The sequence below is a fragment of the Neoarius graeffei genome, chromosome 2, assembly GCF_027579695.1.
Source record: "Neoarius graeffei isolate fNeoGra1 chromosome 2, fNeoGra1.pri, whole genome shotgun sequence".
In the NCBI taxonomy this organism is placed as follows: domain Eukaryota; kingdom Metazoa; phylum Chordata; class Actinopteri; order Siluriformes; family Ariidae; genus Neoarius; species Neoarius graeffei.
This window is the reverse complement of record NC_083570.1, coordinates 14,745,356-14,765,247: the sequence shown is the minus strand read 5'-3', so window position 1 is coordinate 14,765,247 and position 19,892 is coordinate 14,745,356. Positions and strand designations below refer to the sequence as shown.

Below are 19,892 nucleotides of genomic sequence, written 5' to 3'. Positions count from 1 at the left end.
TAGAGATGGTTTTGTAACCTTTTCCAGCCTGATGAGCATCAACAATGCTTTTTCTGAGGTACTCAGAAATCTCCTTTGTTTGTGCCATGATACACTTCCACAAACATGTGTTGTGAAGATCAGACTTTGATAGATCCCTGTTCTTTAAATAAAACAGGGTGCCCACTCACACCTGATTGTCATCCCACTGACTGAAAACACCTGACTAATTTCACCTTCAAATTAACTGCTAATCTTAGAGGTTCACATACTTTTGCCACTCTCAGATATGTAATATTGGATCATTTTCCTCAATAAATAAATGACCAAGTATAATATTTTTGTCTCATTTCTTTAACTGGGTTCTCTTTATCTACTTTTAGGACTTGTGTGAAAATCTGATGATGTTTTAGGTCATATTTATGCAGAAATATAGAAAATTCTAAACGGTTCACAAACTTCCAAGCACCCTGAAGCATCCTTCAGGGAAAAAAAAAAAAACTAAACTAAAGGTACACTGGGTAGAAGTTTGACTCTAGCTGGTACAAAGTAAATATTTACACACAAAGCTTCATCTACCAGGACCTGTGTTGACTGGAGGTGTTTATCCACATTAGATAACTTTAATACTGGATTCTGCCACGTTTGCATTTCTGGGCAGTAAAAAAAAATGAGGGAATGTCTATATCGTGACTGACAGAAAGGAGGAAAACAAAATATATACCAGGATCACTCGAACCAATGAAATTATGATATTATCGAAACGTCGCATGATCCCTAAAACACTGTGTTCACTCTGCTTCGATAAGCGACTGTCTGCAGTTAGACCTGTTATGGCTCCACAAACTAAATCACGGTTGTTTGGACTGATTAAAGTTACTTAGATGAGTCAAGTGAAGGTCATTCTTGTTTTGGCAGCGGCCAGGAAACAGGAGCCAATGGGTCATTCTTATCAGGAACAAGTAGGTGCTGATGGAGTAAACCTGAAGTAAACTAAGGAACTTCGGCTGTTTATAGGGCCGCTTGGTGCATCGTCGCTAAGTGAAACAGCGTCGATAGCAACAAGAAGAACAGCTAGGTAATGACATTTCGCTGCATGCTCCAGGCTTTAAGAAAGAGTCCTCGAATGTTAGCAAAGAACAGCAAAACGGACCTTTTTACAAATAAATAAATATATAAGATATAATCAGTCGTTATTTGGTCATCCCTGAATGTTAAAAAATATTTTTTCTATGACTGAATCCTTCCAGGGGAATTGATTTAACCTGCTAAAAGTGGGAAAACTGTTTTGAACATGTGATGGGCAAGGGTTATTGCATCATAAAATATAAGAGCCAATCAGATTCAAATATGCAAATGAAGACCGTGCAAGCTGGCCCTACGGAGGCATTTTTCCTTCTGCAAATGTAGCAATAGTACTTTACTACTCAATATAGAAGAAAAAAATCAATACACCATCAACGTATTATATGGTTTAAGGGATTACTGACCACAAAGCATTGCAATAATCAATGATCAATAACAGTGTAGCAAATAACCACTTATTATCAGTCAGGAATTTATGACAGGAAATGTTATAATCGACATTGTGACACGATAACAATAGCTTTTGGGTTTCGTCCTCACCCTCAGTCTAAAATAGTTGACTACTGAATTTGACCCTGGATCTAAAACTATAATGGGATGGAGGTAATTTCTGTTTAATAAGCCTGTCTATGAGGAAAGCTGACTTGGAGGAAAGTGTAGCCCTTTTTCTGGCTCGATAAGCATGTTTGTGTTGTTTGTGATGTTTAAGTAGAGGTGCTCGACTCACCGCGATCTCTCGGCAAGCAGACATGGAGATGCCGGTGCCTTCGATCTGTTTGAGAGCGTACTCTTTCTCGTCCTTCCTGCACACACGGTAAACACACACTGCTTTACTGATCATCAGTAATGATGAAGACAACTCACTGAGAACAGATACAGTACGCCTGTGCCTTCGGAATACACGGTGGATTAAAAATGGAGCGCCTACACCGGGATAAAGAGTGACGATACACCAGTATATTGATTCTGTTAAACTGGTAGCAACAAGATCAACTGTGAGCTACTGCTCCCTTTCGTATCCCCTCCACTCTCGCTTATATCAGAATGCAAGCGTTTGAAGGAATAGGACACTCTGGGGAGAGCCGTGTCTCTCCCCAGGGATTTCAAATAGCATCCTGATAAACTGTCATTTTGAAATAGCATTTTGCTTCTTGAAATAGCATCAAAATCCACCCTATATATTTCGGAAATACATTCAGTCGGTAAACAGGAAGTCGATGTGGGACAGACCTGAAAATGGTATACACGGTCTAGAACCCCAAGCTGAAGCTCGGTACCAAATACCAAGCAGTTGTGATTTATAGTTGCTGAGAAAAGTGTTATGAAAATTTTGTAAATCCATGCTATATGTTTCGTAAATACATTCAGTCAGTAAACAGGAAGTTGATGTGCGACAGACCTGAAAACGGTACACACGGTATAGAACCCCAAGCTGAAGTTCGGTACCAAGTGGCTATGATTTGTGGTTGCTGAGAAAAAGGGTGTTTCGGACGGACAGGGCGGGGGTATAATAAATAATAATAATAATAATAATAATAATAATAATAAATTAAATCACATAAGACATTTTTTGTGATCAAAGGAAGCAAAGAACAATCTTGGGAACAATCCTCCATGTTTTTTCAAAATATTTAAATATAATCAATCCATTTCATAAGCTTCATTTCATTCATCGATCCATTTCACAGTCCCAAGACATGCGGATTAAGTCGACTACTCTAACGTCTATGTGTACCAGCCACCAGATGAGGGTTCGGGTCCCTCTGGTGTGCTATAAAATCACCCAAGAGAATTCCTGGAAGCTACAGCTGATGGCTTCCTGGATTGCCAACCCTCAACTATGAGAATGGCAGACAGACAGACAGACAGACAGACAGACAGACAGACAGACAGACATCTGCTAGCATAATGCTATGGTGGTTTTCTGACATGAACGATGGGCTGAGGTATAATAAAATACTCCACGTGTTGCCGTGATAGAAAAATAATCAACGACTTGCCAACAAATATTTTTACTAATTAAAGACCGAATGAATGATGTTGTGCTTTTTATCCATTTATAGTTACACTTGTGAAACAAGTTAGTGCCTACATATATGTATGTAGGAACTATAAACAGTGCTACATATACCACCATACAGCACCAGACTCTTTATTTTCACTTCCGCTTTAAAAAAAATAATAAAAGCCACTTGTTGTATTACCGAAAAAACGCAAATCATAAACTTCACTGTTCTGAAGATGTCAGAAAACACTGACACTGGAGACTCCGTCCGTAAATGTTCAACACTAAACTGCCACCTCCTTAGAGAAAACTTCATATCGATTACGTCCATTTTTTACAAAACTGGTTCACACGGAGCCATACAAGTCCCCATGAATGAGCTGTTATTCAAGAAACAATAACGGGTCAGAACAAGCGCAGTACACTTCAGAAATTTGCCTTGCAGCCAAAATATACAGTCAGACCTGCGGTTCCAAAAAAAATGAAATCAATACCTTCTGACCAATCAGAATCGAGATTGCAACACCGCTGTGTAAGACAAACAGTAGTTTCACAGAAAAGGTAAACAGCAGCAATAACATTAACATTTTACAGTTTATAGATTCGAACTCATAATGGCTTTAATTTGTAGCTGCGTTAAAAAACGATCGTGATGTTGACGATATCTTCAAAGTATACTGTGGTATCATTGATCACAATAATAACAACAATGCAGTCATATTGCCCAGCCTTATGTTAATAAAAATGTATTGCAGTTAAAGCTGATCTCAATAGGCAATCTTCTTCTTTTGGCTGCTCCTGATTAGGGGTCGCCACAGCGGATCTTTCGTCTCCATTGCTCCCTGTCTTCCGCATCCTTCTCTACCACACCTGCCACTTTCATGTCCTCTCTCACCACATCCATGTATCTCCTCTTTGGCCTTCCTCATTTTCGTGTGCCTGGCAGCTCCATCCTCAACATTCTCCTTCCAACATCTCTTCTCAGGATGTGCCCATACCATCTTAGTCTCATCTCTCTTAGCTTAATTCCCAAGCTCTCTACATGTGCTGTCCCTCTGATGTGCTCGTTCCTTATCCTGTCCAACCTTGTCACTCCCGTCGCAAACCTTAACATCCTCAACTCCGCCACCTCCAACTTTGCCTTCTGTCTCTTCGTTAAGGGTACGGGGTCTCCAATCCATACATCACAGCTGGTCTCACTACGGTCTTATACATCTTATCTTTCACTTTTGCTGGGACTTTCCTATCTCCCGAAATCCTTCTCCAACTGCTCCACCCTGCCTGCACTCTCTCTCACCTCACTATCGCAGCCCCCATTTTCCTGCACAGTTGACCCCAGGTACTTGAATTCACCAACTTTATTTACGTCTACTCCTTGCATCTTCACTACACTCTCATCCCCATTCTCATTGATGCACATGTATTCTGTTTTGCTACTGCTCACCTTCATTCCTCTTCGTTCCAGTGCATACCTCCATCTCTCCAAACCCAACTCAACCTCCTTTCACCACACAGGGAACATCATGTTCCATGGTGACTCTCGACTCACTTCGTCCGTCAAGCTATCCATCACTATGGCAAACAAAAAAGGACTCAAAGCAGATCGTTGATGGAGTCCCACCTTCACCTTGAACCATTCAGTCGTTCCAACTGCACACCTCACTGCTGTTTCACTGTTCTCATACATGTCTTGCACCACTCTAATATACTTCTCATTCACTCCACACTTTCTCATACAATACCATAACTCATCTCTCGGCACTCTATCGTATGCCTTCTCCAGGTCTACAAACACACAATGTAGCTTTCTCTGGCCTTCCCTGTACTTCTCCATTAACATCCTTAAAGCAAAAATTGCATCCGACGTGCTCTTCCTTGGCATAAACCCGTACTGTTGTTCACAGATTGCTACCTCTCTTCTCAATCTCACCTCCAATACTCTTTCCCATAACTTCATGGTGTGGCTCATCAATTTTATCCCTCTGTAGTTACTGCAGCTCTGTACATCTCCCTTATTCTTGTATATTGGGACTAGCGCACTCTTTCTCCATTCATTTGGCATTTTCTCATTTCTCTAGGACCTTATTAAACAATCTCATTAGGAACTCCACAGCCATCTCACCCAAACATCTCCAAGCCTCAATCGGGATACGATCTGGTCCAGCTGCTTTCCCAGTCTTCATTCTTTTCATAGCTGCCCTCACCTCATCCTTACTAACCAACTCTGCTTCCTGATTTGCTGTCTCCAACGGATATCAACAGGCAAATAACATGTAATATTTCTTACTGTATGTAAGAAATGACTGCTTAGGTAACTGTTTCATGACTTATTATACTAAAATAATATAATATTATATAAGCAGCGTTTTAACATTGAGTGTTAGTAGGTCACGGTTTTCCTGCTGGAAGTTTCTCATAGGGTGTTGCTTTGTCAAGACTGTATTATGTTCAGCAATCTTTTTTTTTGACTAAAATATAACAAAAATTCAATAAGAAAATGTACACATTATTACAAATTAGTAATTCCTCTTTATTGTTATGCGCATCCTTAGCAAAGCGTTATTAGCCTAGTGGATCATTTCACTCGCTAGTCAACATGCCAGTGTACTTGCTCAAGCTGTTGTTTTTGCTTACACAAAAAATCTACAGCTAATATTATTTATCCATTTATGGTAACTCCCGTGAGCTGGCTTAGTGGTTTGTGTGTCCGCCTCTCGACCAGGAGATTGCAAGTTCTACTCGTGGTAGGTTCATCTCATCTCATTATCTCTAGCCGCTTTATCCTGTTCTACAGGGTCGCAGGCAAACTGGAGCCTATCCCAGCTGACTACGGGCGAAAGGCGGGGTACACCCTGGACAAGTCGCCAGGTCATCACAGAGTTGACACATAGACACAGACAACCACTCACACTCACATTCACACCTACGGTCAATTTAGAGTCACCAGTTAACCTAACCTGCATGTCTTTGGACTGTGGGGGAAACCGGAGCACCCGGAGGAAACCCACGCGGACACGGGGAGAACATGCAAACTCCGCACAGAAGGGCCCTCGCCGGCCACGGGGCTCGAACCCGGACCTTCTTGCTGTGAGATGACGGCGCTAACCACTACACCACCGTGCCGCCCCCCCCCCCCAAACCTAACATTTAAAAAAACATGATGAAACTTTAATTTGGCAAAGTTCCATGTTGTCATATTGTCCTGCTGGTGTGTGTGTGTGTGTGTGTGTGTCCCCGACCATCAGGCAAGGTTTTAAATGTAATGAGGTGAGACCAGGCAAGAAAGTAGGACACGCACATCTGACACATAGAAGAGAAACCACACAGATAGTGAACTCGCATTTAGCATTCAGAGATGTCAAATAAAATGTTTTTAATATGTAGGATAATAAATGTCATCAGCAGAGAAGCACAGTGATCAGCTATAACATTAAAACCACTGACAGGTGAAGTGAATAACATTGATTATCTCATGACAATGGCACCTGTCAAAGGGTGGGATATATTAGGCAGCAAAAGTCAGTCAGTTCTTGAAGTTGATGTGCTGGAAGCAGGAAAAATGGGCAAGCGTAAAGATCTGAGCAACTCTGACAAGGGCCAAATTGTGATGGCTTGATGACTAGGTCATTTCTCGAAAATGGTACATCTTGTGGGGTGTTCTCAGTATGCAGTCGTTAGTACCTACCAAAAGTGGTCCAAGGAGGGACACCCGGTCAACTGGTGACAGGGTCATGGGTGTCGAAGGCTCACTGATTTGCATGGGGCACGAAAGCTAGCCCATATGGTCCAATCCCACAGAATAGCTACTGTAGCGCAAACTGCTGAAAAAAGTTAATGCTGGCTAAAACAGAAAGGTGTCAGCAGGCTAAAACAGAAGATGAGCCCAGGCTTGGACCAATGGCACAGACACTGGACGGCATGCAGATGAACCTCACAGGAGTCAGTGGATGAAAAAGTTAATGCTGTCATATGTCATAACCAGGCAAGTCAGATGCCACTGCGAGGCAACCTCATGAGCCGGCGAAGCCTGTTACACTCCAGTGCACTGCTTAGCAATGGCTTCTGAGGTCCACAGAGGCTGTATGATGGGGGAATTACACCAACAGCCTACAACACTGTGCAAGGCAAGATGTGAATTTCGATTGCTCAACGCACATCCCGAGTATTCCCAAGTCCTGTGGCGATGGTGCAAATGTGACGGCAGCAGGCCTAAGAAGCTGGAAGCAAGAACTCTGCATACAGGAGGCTCACATGTGACGGTCACCACCTTGGAGAAGATACTGGGCAACTGCGAGGTGGAGGCACCTATGTGAGCAACCAGGCAGCCCTATCTAAAGACAGCACTGCATGAGGAGAGGCCTCAAGAAAAGGTGGGTTAAAAAAGGAAAAAAAAAAAAAAGAAGAAGCTTGCCCAGATTACACCTGCTGGCTACCCATGGCCAGTGGGTCTTCAGTCTAGCGGTAAAAAATACCAGAAAGTGAGACTATCAGTTGTCACATGGAACATGAGGACCATGCTGTACAAGGACACAAGGCTCGAGAGAAGGACTGCTGTAGTTGCCATGGTGTTGGAGCGGTACAACTTTGACATTGCTGCCCTTCAGGAGACTAGAATGGAAGGCCAGGGTCAGATCCAAGAAGACAAGTACACCTAATCCTGGACTGGCAAGACAGATGAGAGAAGGGATGTTGGGAGTGGCCTTCACAATATCCAACAGGACTGCCTCCAGGCTTCCAACGCTACCTGTTGGCAAATCAGAGAGCATCATGAGTCTACGGGTTCCTGTAGGAAAAGGCTGCTTCGTGACCTTTATCAATGTCTATGCACCAACCATGTCACACTCAGAGGGGAAAAAAAAAAAAAAAGAAGGTTTCGACCAGGACTTGGCTGAAGTGACAGAGGGCGTACCCAAAACAGACCACCTAATACTTTTAGGAGACTTCAATGCAAGGGTTTGTAGTGACCACATGACCTATGTAGGTGTCATAGGAAAGTTTGGCAAAGGCAAGAAGAACAGCAATGGTGAGCTCCTTCTAAACTTTTGTGCTCAACAAGATCTGAGCATTACCAACACCTACTTCCACCAACCAGATAAGAATTACTACAATTGGATGCACCGGAGATCAAAGCACTTTCACCTGCTGGACTACGTGATATCTCGCAAGGACAAGCTGTCCAAAGTGCTTTCAACAAAAGTTATGCATGGAGCAGAGTGTTCAACTGACCACTACATCATCACTGCATCACAAGGGAGATTGTCTGGGCATGTGAGAAGGATGCCAGACACCATCCTGCTCAAGATGGTGCGGTATGGTGAACTCAGCCAAGACAAGCACACAGTTGGCGGACAGAAACTACGCTACAAGTATACCCTTGTATCAAGCGCCACAAAAGGACATGGACCCAAAGGGGTGGCGAGCCATCGTGCAGGAGTCAAGAACAAGAATGGAGGACGTCTGGAATATCAGAAAGCCCACCAGAGAAGACATTCGATCCTTGAACATGACAGCTTTGTCTGTGAAGCCTGTGGATGTCGCTGTCGATTATTCAAGCCGACTACTCTGTTTGTCCATTCTGGTCTCCAAATCGATCCATTTTCCTTTGCAAAGCCAAAAGCTTCTCCATGATATTATCCATGTTGCGGTTCAAGTTCTGAATAGCCACAGTCTGAGTGCCGACAGCTCTGCCCACCGCTTCAATCATGTCGGGCAGCTTTATGGGGCTTTGGACAGCGGTCACCGTTTTCTGATTCCCTCGATACACCAGGGCAAAGCCTAATCCAATCAGCAAAAGTCCTGTAATCATGGTTCCGAATAGGTAGATGTCTTCAATGTCCTCCACAGAAAGAACCGCCAGGCACACGACCCGTCACTTCTCCCACGCGTCCATCGTGTAGCCAGCTGCGAACGTTCCGGCAGGGCAGGGCAGACCAGTTCCCCCGAACCCAGGCTTCTCATCGAGAAAATTGTCTCAATTGCATGAAGAGACCAGTTTATCAATTCCATGATTTTTAGTTTGGAGAGCAGTGCGGAGAGAGTCTCTCAAAAGTATAGACAATAGACAGACAAGACAGAGAAGCAGAAGCAGAGAAGATAAGGGAAGGAGAGGCAGAGAAATGCGACCGCCTTCCGTGAGAGCACGGAGAAAGATAATGTGTTCTTAATTTGTACTTGAATGTGACTCATGCGGAAATCTCTCTGAGATCTGAACTGTGTGACTTTCGAGGACAAAACCTTCTTGATAAACTCTAAATTGTCCAATGTACTCAAACCTTTAAGTCATAATTTTCACACTGTTTCATAAAGTTTCCAGTGTCAATATGAATCGCTAGAAAGTTTTAATATTTTTATCCACATCATATTTTTATTTATTCTATTTGTTATTATATATTTGCCATTCGCTTATATTTGTTATGCACAGCTTTCATGCAAATAAGGGTAGGCTTTTGAAACCCTGTGCCTCATAAAATCTATTATTATTATTATTTGCATGCCCAAGAAAAACTCACTTGCAAACAGTTTTCTACTCTGACTCTGCATACTTGCATTTCACATCATTCCTACTCAGCAAAATCCCCAGTGTTGAATTAACACCCTACTGTGTTTATATAGGTCCAATCTGACACAAATTAACTCTGAAAGTGTTAATTCAACACTGAAGAATTTGCTGTGTACAATTATGCCTCAGAAATGTCCCTCAACGCTCATTAAATTCACGTTCAACTCACCTGACTGCATACCATACGTACGGTACATCACTTAAAGGTCCCATGGCATGAAATTTTCACTTTCTGAGGTTTTTTTAACGTTAAAATGAGTTCCTCTGACCTTCTTAAGTCACCCCAGTGGCTAGAAATTTCATAATGTGTAAACCAAACTATGCCCAATATTTGAGAATAGCGCGTCAAAACGGCGCGTTGATAAACTCTTCCCTTGCCTTCGTCAGCAAGGGAGATGATCCCCACGCCCCCCCCCGGATTCCCACCCACTGTATGGATTGCCCGCCCAGCTCAAAAGTTGCCACCAAACATGGAAGTTGCGCTGTACATGGATGTGACAACACAGAAAGGAGTCTGTTTTTACTGCCGACGGGAGAGCCCCTGAAGACGCAGTGGCTTAATTTTATTTACTCCAATAATACGCCGTCGAGTCTACCTAAGACGATGTATGTTTGTCGGAAGCATTTTCCTGATGAATGTTTCCACAACTTGGGACAGTACAGGGCAGGTTTTGCACATCACTGTCACTGAAGCCTGGGTCCGTACCAAGCATCCCTGCCGCATCAGCCACAAACACCGAACAAGTAAGTGTATAACTGTTAAGTCGTTTTGCCGTGTTTTAAAATCGGTGCCATGTTAGCCTTGCAATGGCTACATTAGCTGTGCAGCTAACCGCTTCCTGCAGTTAGCCAGGTACTCTGCGCTACAAAACCAAAAAGCATGCAGCATGCTCTGTTAAACTGAGTTTAGTCTGGAAATTGACTGTAACTTATGAGCTTATGTTTTGCCGTGTTTTAAAATCGGTGCCACGTTAGCCTTGCAATGGCTACATTAGCTGTGCAGCTAACCGCTTCCTGCAGTTAGCCAGGTACTCTGCGCTACAAAACCAAAAAGCATGCAGCATGCCCTGTTATAATAGCCAATCAAAACAGTTTTTACAAAGACACCCACATTCTTTTTTTAAGTCACTCGTTCATTTTATTTGTTTGTTTGTTCAGTAAAAACCCAAACATTTGTTGAATTTATTTTATTTCCTCGCGTCGCACCTTAATGACGTCAGCGCGCGGTATTTTTCCCTTCGCGGTTTGTTCCTTCTCTCTCGCCATAGTAAGACACCCACATCCGCTTGTTCTGACCCACTGGAGGTAGCGGCACAGTGCTGTTAGCCAATCAGAGGTAACACGTTTACATGTCATGAATATTAATGATAAGACCTGCCCCCACCCTCTACCCTTCCCCGCCTCCTGCTTCTCATTAGCAAAACGACGCACTGGGAAAAGCGCTGAAATGGGGCTTTCTCCCAGGAGGCTATATCTACGTGCCGAGGGTTCATTACGAGAAAGGCTGCGGATATAACATCCGGAAACCTCCACGAGCCCGTTTAAAGCATCAACAAACCACCATGCCATGGGACCTTTAATAATTATTCACCAAAGGCAAAGTGAATATCGGTGAATAATAACTGAGACGAAGTCGAGGTGAGCCTGAGGTGGATAACTGTTTTAGTATAAATACACAGGTGATTATTCAAAAAACTCTGTCTTAAAAAAAATTTAGTTCAAACTTCAAAAGCAGCATGCAAATGTAATACCGGTGTGGCACAGACTTGTGTCGCTGATCTACGCTGAGTCTCATAAAATACTTTGTTTTGAAATTGATAAATCACAACTCCACCTTACCTTTGAATGGTTTTAGACCAAACTTCATTTGCATCTTTTAGTGCTTTTCAGGAACAGTATTTTTGTTGATAATGAAGTAATTCTTCCTCACTTATGGTGATGAAGTGATCCTCCGCCGTTTTGCAGAGTCGCTCGAAGCGATTATCGAGAAATAGTCCGAATTTCTTGACCAATCAGCGCATGATTTCCTATAATCACCTGCGTATTTATACTAACCAATTAAGTCTATTGAGAAATTCTGCTATCTGGGCAGTATCTTGTCAAATTCACCAATCATACGTCTTGCCAGAAGGGAAGATTCCAGGATACCCAAAACCATTTTTTTTGGCCTACTTAGCAATGGAAAGAGAGCGGTTAGCAGTGCCAGACTGCAATACAAAGACACTCTAAGGCATGTGATATTAGCCCGGATAGCTGGGAAAGCAGTGCTGAGGTGCATGCGACATGGCGTGACGTGTGCCTGAAGGGTATTTGGACGTTTGAGGAGAACAGAACCAAACTTCTAATCGCCAAGAGGGCCAAGAGGAAGGCTAACTCCGCTGCAGAGAACTCCCCATATATTTGTGATGCTTGTAATCACAGTTGCCAATCAGGTATCAACCTCATGGCACATAAAAGATCGTTAACGGTGTTGCTGGATACTCGTTCGTCATCAACGACGTGAGAATCTGTCGTCATCATCATCATCGTCATCATTTATACTAATACTGTATATAGGATAATAATGTCAAACATCAGGAGAGAAGTATACAATGGTGCTTGAAAGTTTGTGAACCCTTTAGAATTTTCTATATTTCTGCATAAATATGACCTAAAACATCATCAGATTTTCACACAAGTCCTAAAAGTAGACAAAGAAGCCAGTGAAACAAATGAGACAAAAATATTATACTTGCTCATTTATTTATTGAGGAAAATGATCCAATATTACATATCTGTGAGTGGCAAAAGTATGTGAACATTTGCTTTCAGTATCTGGTGTGACCCCCTTGTGCAGCAATAACTGCAACTAAATGTTTGCGGTAACTGTTGATCAGTCCTACACACCGGCTTGGAGGAATTTTAGCCCATTCCTCCGTACAGAACAGCTTCAACTCTGGGATGTTGGTGGGTTTCCTCACATGAACCGCTCGCTTCAGGTCCTTCCACAACATTTCGATTGGATTAAGGTCAGGACTTTGACTTGGCCATTCCAAAACATTAACTTTATTCTTCTTTAACCATTCTTTGGTAGAACGACTTGTGTGCTTAGGGTCATTGTCTTGTCGCATGACCTACCTTCTCTTGAGATTCAGTTCATGGACAGATGTCCGGACATTTTCCTTTAGAATCGCTGCTATAATTCAGAATTCATTGTTCCATCGATGACGGCAAGCCGTCCTGGCCCAGATGCAGCAAAACAGGCCCAAACCATGATACTACCACCACCATGTTTCATGGATGGGATAAGGTTCTTATGCCGGAATGCAGTGTTTTCCTTTCTCCAAACATAACGCTTCTCATTTAAACCAAAAAGTTCTATTTTGGTCTCATCCGCCCACAAAACATTTTTCCAATAGCCTTCTGGCTTGTCCATGTGATCTTTAGCAAACTGCAGACAAGCAGCAGTGTTTTTTTTGGAGAGCAGTGGCCTTCTCCTTGCAACCCTGCCATGCACACCATTGTTGTTCAGTGTTCTCCTGATGGTGGACTCATGTAAATTAACATTAGCCAATGTGAGAGAGGCCTTCGGTTGCTTAGAAGTTACCATGGGGTCCTTTGTGACCTCACCGACTATTACACGCCTTGCTCTTGGAGTGATCTTTGTTGGTCGACCACTCCTGGGGAGGGTAACAATGGTCTTGAATTTCCTCCATTTGTACACAATCTGTCTGACTGTGGATTGGTGGAGTCCAAACTCTTTAGAGATGGTTTTGTAACCTTTTCCAGCCTGATGAGCATCAGCAACGCTTTTTCTGAGGTCTTCAGAAATCTCCTTTGTTTTCCCCATGATACACTTTCACAAACATGTGTTGTGAAGATCAGACTTTGATAGATCCCTGTTCTTTAAATAAAACAGGGTGCCCACTCACACCTGACTGTCATCCCATTGATTGAAAACACCTGACTCTAATTTCACCGTCAAATTAACTGCTAATCCTAGAGGTTCACATACTTTTGCCACTCACAGATATGTAATCTTGGATCATTTTCCTCAATAAATAAATGACCAAGTATAATATTTTTGTCTCATTTGCTTAACTGGGTTCTCTTTATCTACTTTTAGGACTTGTGTGAAAATCTGATGATGCTTTAGGTCATATTTATGCAGAAATATAGAAAATTCTAAAGGGTTCACAAACTTCCAAGCACCACCGTAACTCCAAGCAAGCCACAAGTGGCTGCCCACTGCTCTGAGTGTGTGTGTGTGTGTGTTCACTGCTTCAGATGGGTTAAATGCAGAGGACGAATTTCACTGTGCTTGAAGTGCGCATGTGACGAATAATAAAGGTTTCTTCTTCTTTCTTCTAAAACCACAAGCAGATCTACGAACTGGGATAAATAAAACGCGCTTTGGTATTAAATTAGCATGATTAAATTTAATTTCAGTCACAGAACCACAGAAGTCAGAATTAAGAAATAGTCCATCAAAATTCCGCCTTAGCTAGTGTCTTTGACAAGCCAAAGTTTATCAAAATTATCATCATCGCCTGACATTTGAAAAGGTTTTCTTTCACTTTTACTTTCTTACCAAAATGCAAACTCATGTTTACACTCTTTGCTTTAAAATTCACTTTTTGGTTTGAACAGAAATCGTGATTTGAAGTGTTATGTGAATTTCTGTTTGTTTGTTTCAAAAAAAGTGTGTCATGCTCGACTGGATTGATGGCATGTTTCTTCCAAAAGCCGAACACAGAAAAAAGAAAAACAAGTTGTACCCCATTTGATTGGACAATGTGAAGCTAAAAGTCTCACAAGGTCACAATACCTATTTAAGCACGCCGGCTGTAACGAACAAACAAAAGCAGGAAAAATGTGCGAGGTTAAAACACGATTATGCCTTTTTCTCCCTTTGTCTATCACGATTCGTTTCACATCAAAATGCCTTTTTCCTGTCAAGCTGTGAATCAGAGGCCAAACGGTGCACCTGATACGTTCTCGGAGGATTATGTCCTTTCAAGCAACGAGCAAATCAGTGTAACGGTCACTGTTTTTTAATTTGCAGATTCATTTGACTGGCTGATTTCTAAGTGACAGCAAGTGAGGAAAAGTTTGATTCAGATTAGGTCAAAAAATGACAAACAGTATTCGCAAAAGTAGCAATAATAACAGTAATAATAGCAATACTATAATTAGTATTACAACATTACAGTTAATACTGTATATATAATGCTACGATTAGTATTACAGCAGGAGTAATAGTAGTAATAATAATACATCAGTAGTAGCAAAGACTGAAGCAGTAGTAATAATACAGTAGTCAAGAGAATATGGTAATGAATCGATCTGATTTTGGATGGCTTTTGCGACCGTATGGTTTCCGTACATACAAACGATGTCCGCGTGCCACCACACGGAACCTGATCGTAAGTGCAAGGCAACGTATCCCAAAAACACTTTAACCACCGGACAACGAAATCTGTATCTTTATTTCCATAAGAGAGACGGGTTTTTAATCCAGTTTTTAATTTCTTTTTTAAAATAATAATTTTGGATTATTTGCGAATACATTTTACACTCAAGTGCTCCGCTTTTAGGCAGTGCCTAAATACAATAGTTAGTAGATGTAGGAGTAATAATATTAACAGGAGCAGTGGTGTTAGGAGTAGTAGTAGCAGCAGCAATACTGATAGCACTAACAGTAGTGCTAGCAGTAGTAGTATTATTACTACGAGAGTAGCAGTAATACCATTAGTAGTAGTGGTGGTGTTAGAAGGAATAGTATTAGTACTAAATACTAGTAGTATTACTACTCGAGTAAAAGTAATATTAATAGTAGTAGCGGTAATAGTACTAGTAGTAACAGAAGTAGTAGTATTACCACTTGAGTAGGAGTGATATTGTAAGTAGTAGTATTATTACTACTACAGTACCAGTAATAATACTAGGAGTAATAGCAGTGTTCTCCACTTTTCAAAAATAAAAGGTGGTGGCAGGGGTTCAATCACAGATGCGCAAAATAAAAGACCTAAACTTAACTAATGTGTGTGTGTGTGCCGTTATATGATTACTGTAACTGTGTATGGTCAGAAAAGACGATAGATAAGCGTAACTGTTGCACAATAATACTACAAACACCTGCAAAGTTATTTAGCTGCTGGCTAGCTGCAGCTTGTAGCTTCCAGCGTTACTGTGTGTCAGTATAGTGTAATGTGGTGTAGTGTAATGCAGGGAGAGACCTCAATCTGCAGAGCTCTGGGTCACAATCTGTAATAGTACTCCTACTCCTCCTAACACCACAATAGTGGTGTTAGGAGTAGTAGTACTAGTAACAACAGCAGTCATAGTAGAAGTAGTAGTAATAATAATAGTAAAACTATGAACAGTCGCAGTAATAATACTACGAGCAACAGTAGTAGTAGTACTACTTGAGTAGGAGTAATCGTAATACTATTAATAGTAGTTGTACTGGTGGTGTTAGGAGTAGTATTAGTCATAGTACTAGTAGTAATAGTAATACTATTAGTAGTGGTTGTAGTGGTGGTGTCAGGAGTAGTAGTATTAGTAGTAGTACTAGTAGTAGTAATACTATTAAAAGTAGCAGTGGTGTTAGGAGAAGTAGTAGTATTACTACTGAAGTTGGAGTAATGGTAATACTATTTGTAGTTGTAGTAGTAGCAGTAACCATAGCAGTGGTATTACTACTTGAGTCGGAGTAATGGTAATACTATTAGTAGTAATAGTGGTGTTAGGAGTAGTAATAGTAGTAGTACTAATAGTAACAGCAGTCATAGTAGTAGTAGTAATAATAATAATAATAAAAATAATAATACTGTTAAAACTAGCAGTGGTGTTAGATGTAGTATTATTACTACTAGACTAGGAGTAATAGTAATACTATTAGTGGTAGTTGTAGTGCTGGTGTTAGGAGTAGTAGTAGGAATACTATTAACAGTTGCAGTGGTGTTAGGAGAAGCAGTATTATTACTACTAGAGTAGCAGTAATAGTAGTAACAGTAGTAGTGGTGGGGCAGTAATAATAATAATAATAATAATAATAATAATAATAATAAATATACTGGTTTTAGTTACAGTACTAAAAGGTGTTTTATGAGGTAACAATAATAAAAGTGGTGGGAGTAGTATTGTCTCATTGTATTGCCAAATATCGAATTGTTGCCTGCGGTTTCGCCCCTGAGGCTGACTCAGGCACCAGTGGACACCATCAGAGCATTTACGCTGACCATTATACTTTAATCATAAACAAAAAAAGTGCCGTTTGAATGACGTCATTTCCGTGATGGTGTCTGGCGGTAGTTGAGCATGACTGACTGAAAATGCGCCACAACAGTAAACAAAAACAAAACGGTTGTCTATGAAACATGTGTGATGATGAAATGAAAACAATCAACACAGGATGTTTTATCGTCGAGTTGGTCTTAACTTTTCATTTGAAACAGAAGAAGAAACTAAAGAGAGTGATGTGAGAGTGAGAGTGATGTGAAAGTGAGACTGATGTGAGAGTTATGTGAGAATGAGAGTGATGTGAGAGTGATGTAAGAGTGATGGTGATGTGAGAGTGATGCGAGAGTGACGTGTGTGAGAGTGATGTAAGAGAGATGTGATGCGTGTGAGAGTGCTGCGTGTGAGAGTGAGGTGATGTGAGTGGGGCGATGTGAGAGTGAGGCGTGTGATGTGTGAGAGTGATATGTGTGAGAGTGATGCGTGTGATGTGTGAGAGTGATGAGTGAGTGATGTGAGAGAGAGTGATGTGAGAGAGAGTGATGCATGTGATGTGTGTGAGAGTGATAAGTGAGAGTGGTGTGAGAGAGAGTGGTGTGAGAGTGATGCGTGTGATGTGTGTGAGAGTGATGAGTGAGAGTGATGTGAGAGAGAGTAATGTGAGTGTGATGCGTGTGAGAGTGATGCGTGTGCTGTGTGAGAGAGTGAGGTGATGTGAGAGTGATGCATGTGATGTGTGTGAGTGATGTGAGAGAGTGATGCGTGTGAGAGTGATGCGTGTGATGTGTGTGAGAGTGAGGTGATGTGAGAGTGATGCGTGTGGTGTGTGAGAGTGAGGTGATGTGAGAGTGATGCATGTGATGTGTGAGAGTGAGGTGATGTGAGAGTGATGCATGTGATGTGTGTGAGTGATGTGAGAGAAAGTGATGTGTGTGAGAGAGATGTGAGAGAGATGTGTGTGAGAGAGTGAAGAGAGTGGTGTGTGAGAGTGATGTATGTGAGAGTGATGTGTGAATGAGAGTGATGTATGTGAGAGTGAGAGTGATGTGTGTGAGTGATGTGAGAGTGATGTGTGTGAGAGTGATGTGAGAGATGTGTGTGAGAGAGTGAAGAGAAAGAGTGGTGTGTGAGAGTGATGTGTGTGAGAGTTATGTGTGTGAGAGTGATGAGAGAGTGATGTGTGTGAGAGTGATGTGTGAGAGAGTGATGTGTGAGAGAGTGATGTGAGATGTGTGTGTGAGAGAGATGTGAGAGAGTGAAGAGAGAGAGTGGTGTGTGAGAGTGATGTGTGTGAGAGTGACGAGAGAGTGATGTGTGTGAGAGTGACGAGAGAGTGATGTGTGAGAGAATGATGTGTGAGAGAGTGATGTGTGAGAGATGTGTGTGAGAGAGTGAAGAGAGAGAGTGGTGTGTGAGAGTGATGTGTGTGAGGGTGATGAGAGAGTGATGTGTGAGAGTGATGTGTGAGAGAGTGAGAGTGATGTGTGAGTGAGAGTGATGTGTGAGAGATGTGTGTGTGAGAGTGATGTATGTGAGAGTGATGTGTGAATGAGAGTGATGTATGTGAGAGTGATGTGTGTGAGAGTGATGTGAGAGAGATGTGTGTGAGAGAGTGAAGAGAGAGAGTGGTGTGTGAGAGTGATGTGTGTGAGAGTTAGGTGTGTGAGAGTGATGAGAGAGTGATGTGAGAGTGATGTGTGAGAGAGTGAGAGTGATGTGTGAGAGAGTGATGTGTGAGAGAGTGAGAGTGATGTGTGAGAGAGTGATGTGTGAGAGAGTGAGAGTGATGTGTGAGAGAGTGAGAGTGATGTGTGAGAGAGTGAGAGTGATGTGTGAGAGAGTGAGAGTGATGTGTGAGAGAGTGAGGGTGATGTGTGAGAGAGTGAGGGTGATGTGTGAGAGAGTGAGGGTGATGTGTGAGAGAGTGAGGGTGATGTGTGAGAGGGTGATGTGTGAGAGAGTGATGTGAGTGAGAGTGATGTGTGAGAGAGTGATGTGAGAGAGAGTGATGTGAGAGAGATGTGTGTGTGAGTGATGTATGTGAGAGTGATGTGTGTGAGAGTGATGTGAGAGAGATGTGTGTGAGAGAGTGAAGAGAGAGAGTGGTGTGTGAGAGTGATGTGTGTGAGAGTTAGGTGTGTGAGAGTTATGAGAGAGTGATGTGTGTGAGAGTGATGAGAGAGTGATGTGAGAGTGATGTGTGAGAGAGTGAGAGTGATGTGTGAGAGAGTGATGTGTGAGAGAGTGAGAGTGATGTGTGAGAGAGTGAGAGTGATGTGTGAGAGAGTGATGTGTGTGAGAGTGATGTGAGAGAGATGTGTGTGTGAGAGAGTGATGTGAGAGAGTGAAGAGAGAGAGTGGTGTGTGAAAGTGATGTGTGTGAGAGTGACGAGAGAGTGATGTGTGTGAGAGTGATGAGAGAGTGATGTGTGAGAGAGTGATGTGTGAGAGTGATGTGTGTGAGAGTGATGTGTGTGAGAGAGTGAAGAGAGAGAGTGGTGTGTGAGAGTGATGTGTGAGAGTGATGAGAGAGTGATGTGTGAGAGTGATGTGTGAGAGAGTGAGAGTGATGTGTGAGAGTGATGTGTGAGAGAGTGAGAGTGATGTGTGAGTGAGAGTGATGTGTGAGAGAGTGATGTGAGAGAGATGTGTGTGAGAGTGATGTATGTGAGAGTGATGTATGTGTGAATGAGAGTGATGTGTGAGTGAGAGTGATGTATGTGAGAGTGAGAGTGATGTGTGTGAGAGTGATGTATGTGAGAGTGAGAGTGATGTGTGTGAGAGTGATGTGTGTGAGAGAGTGAAGAGAGAGAGTGGTGTGTGAGAGTTATGTGTGTGAGAGTTATGAGAGAGTGATGAGTGATGAGAGAGTGATGTGAGAGTGATGTGTGAGAGAGTAAGAGTGATGTGTGAGAGAGTGATGTGTGAGAGAGTGAGAGTGATGTGTGAGAGAGTGATGTGTGTGAGAGTGATGTGTGTGTGAGAGTGATGTGAGAGAGTGAAGAGAGAGAGTGGTGTGTGAGAGTGATGTGTGTGAGAGTG

The 19,892-nt window shown here is 42.2% G+C and overlaps 1 protein-coding gene across 2 annotated transcripts in view; it reads right to left on the bottom strand.

Annotated features, from left to right (window-relative positions):
* Nucleotides 1–19,892, bottom strand: part of cdk19 (cyclin dependent kinase 19) — a 161,724-nt gene that overhangs the window by 137,801 nt on the left and 4,031 nt on the right. For both annotated transcript variants that reach the window (XR_009654042.1, XM_060913901.1), the window contains exon 2: nucleotides 1,793–1,868. Coding sequence is in view for 1 of the 2 variants with exons in the window: in XM_060913901.1 (XP_060769884.1) it covers nucleotides 1,793–1,868 (76 nt within the window). In the remaining variant the exon portion in view is untranslated. The remainder of the gene's footprint in view (nucleotides 1–1,792; nucleotides 1,869–19,892) is intronic.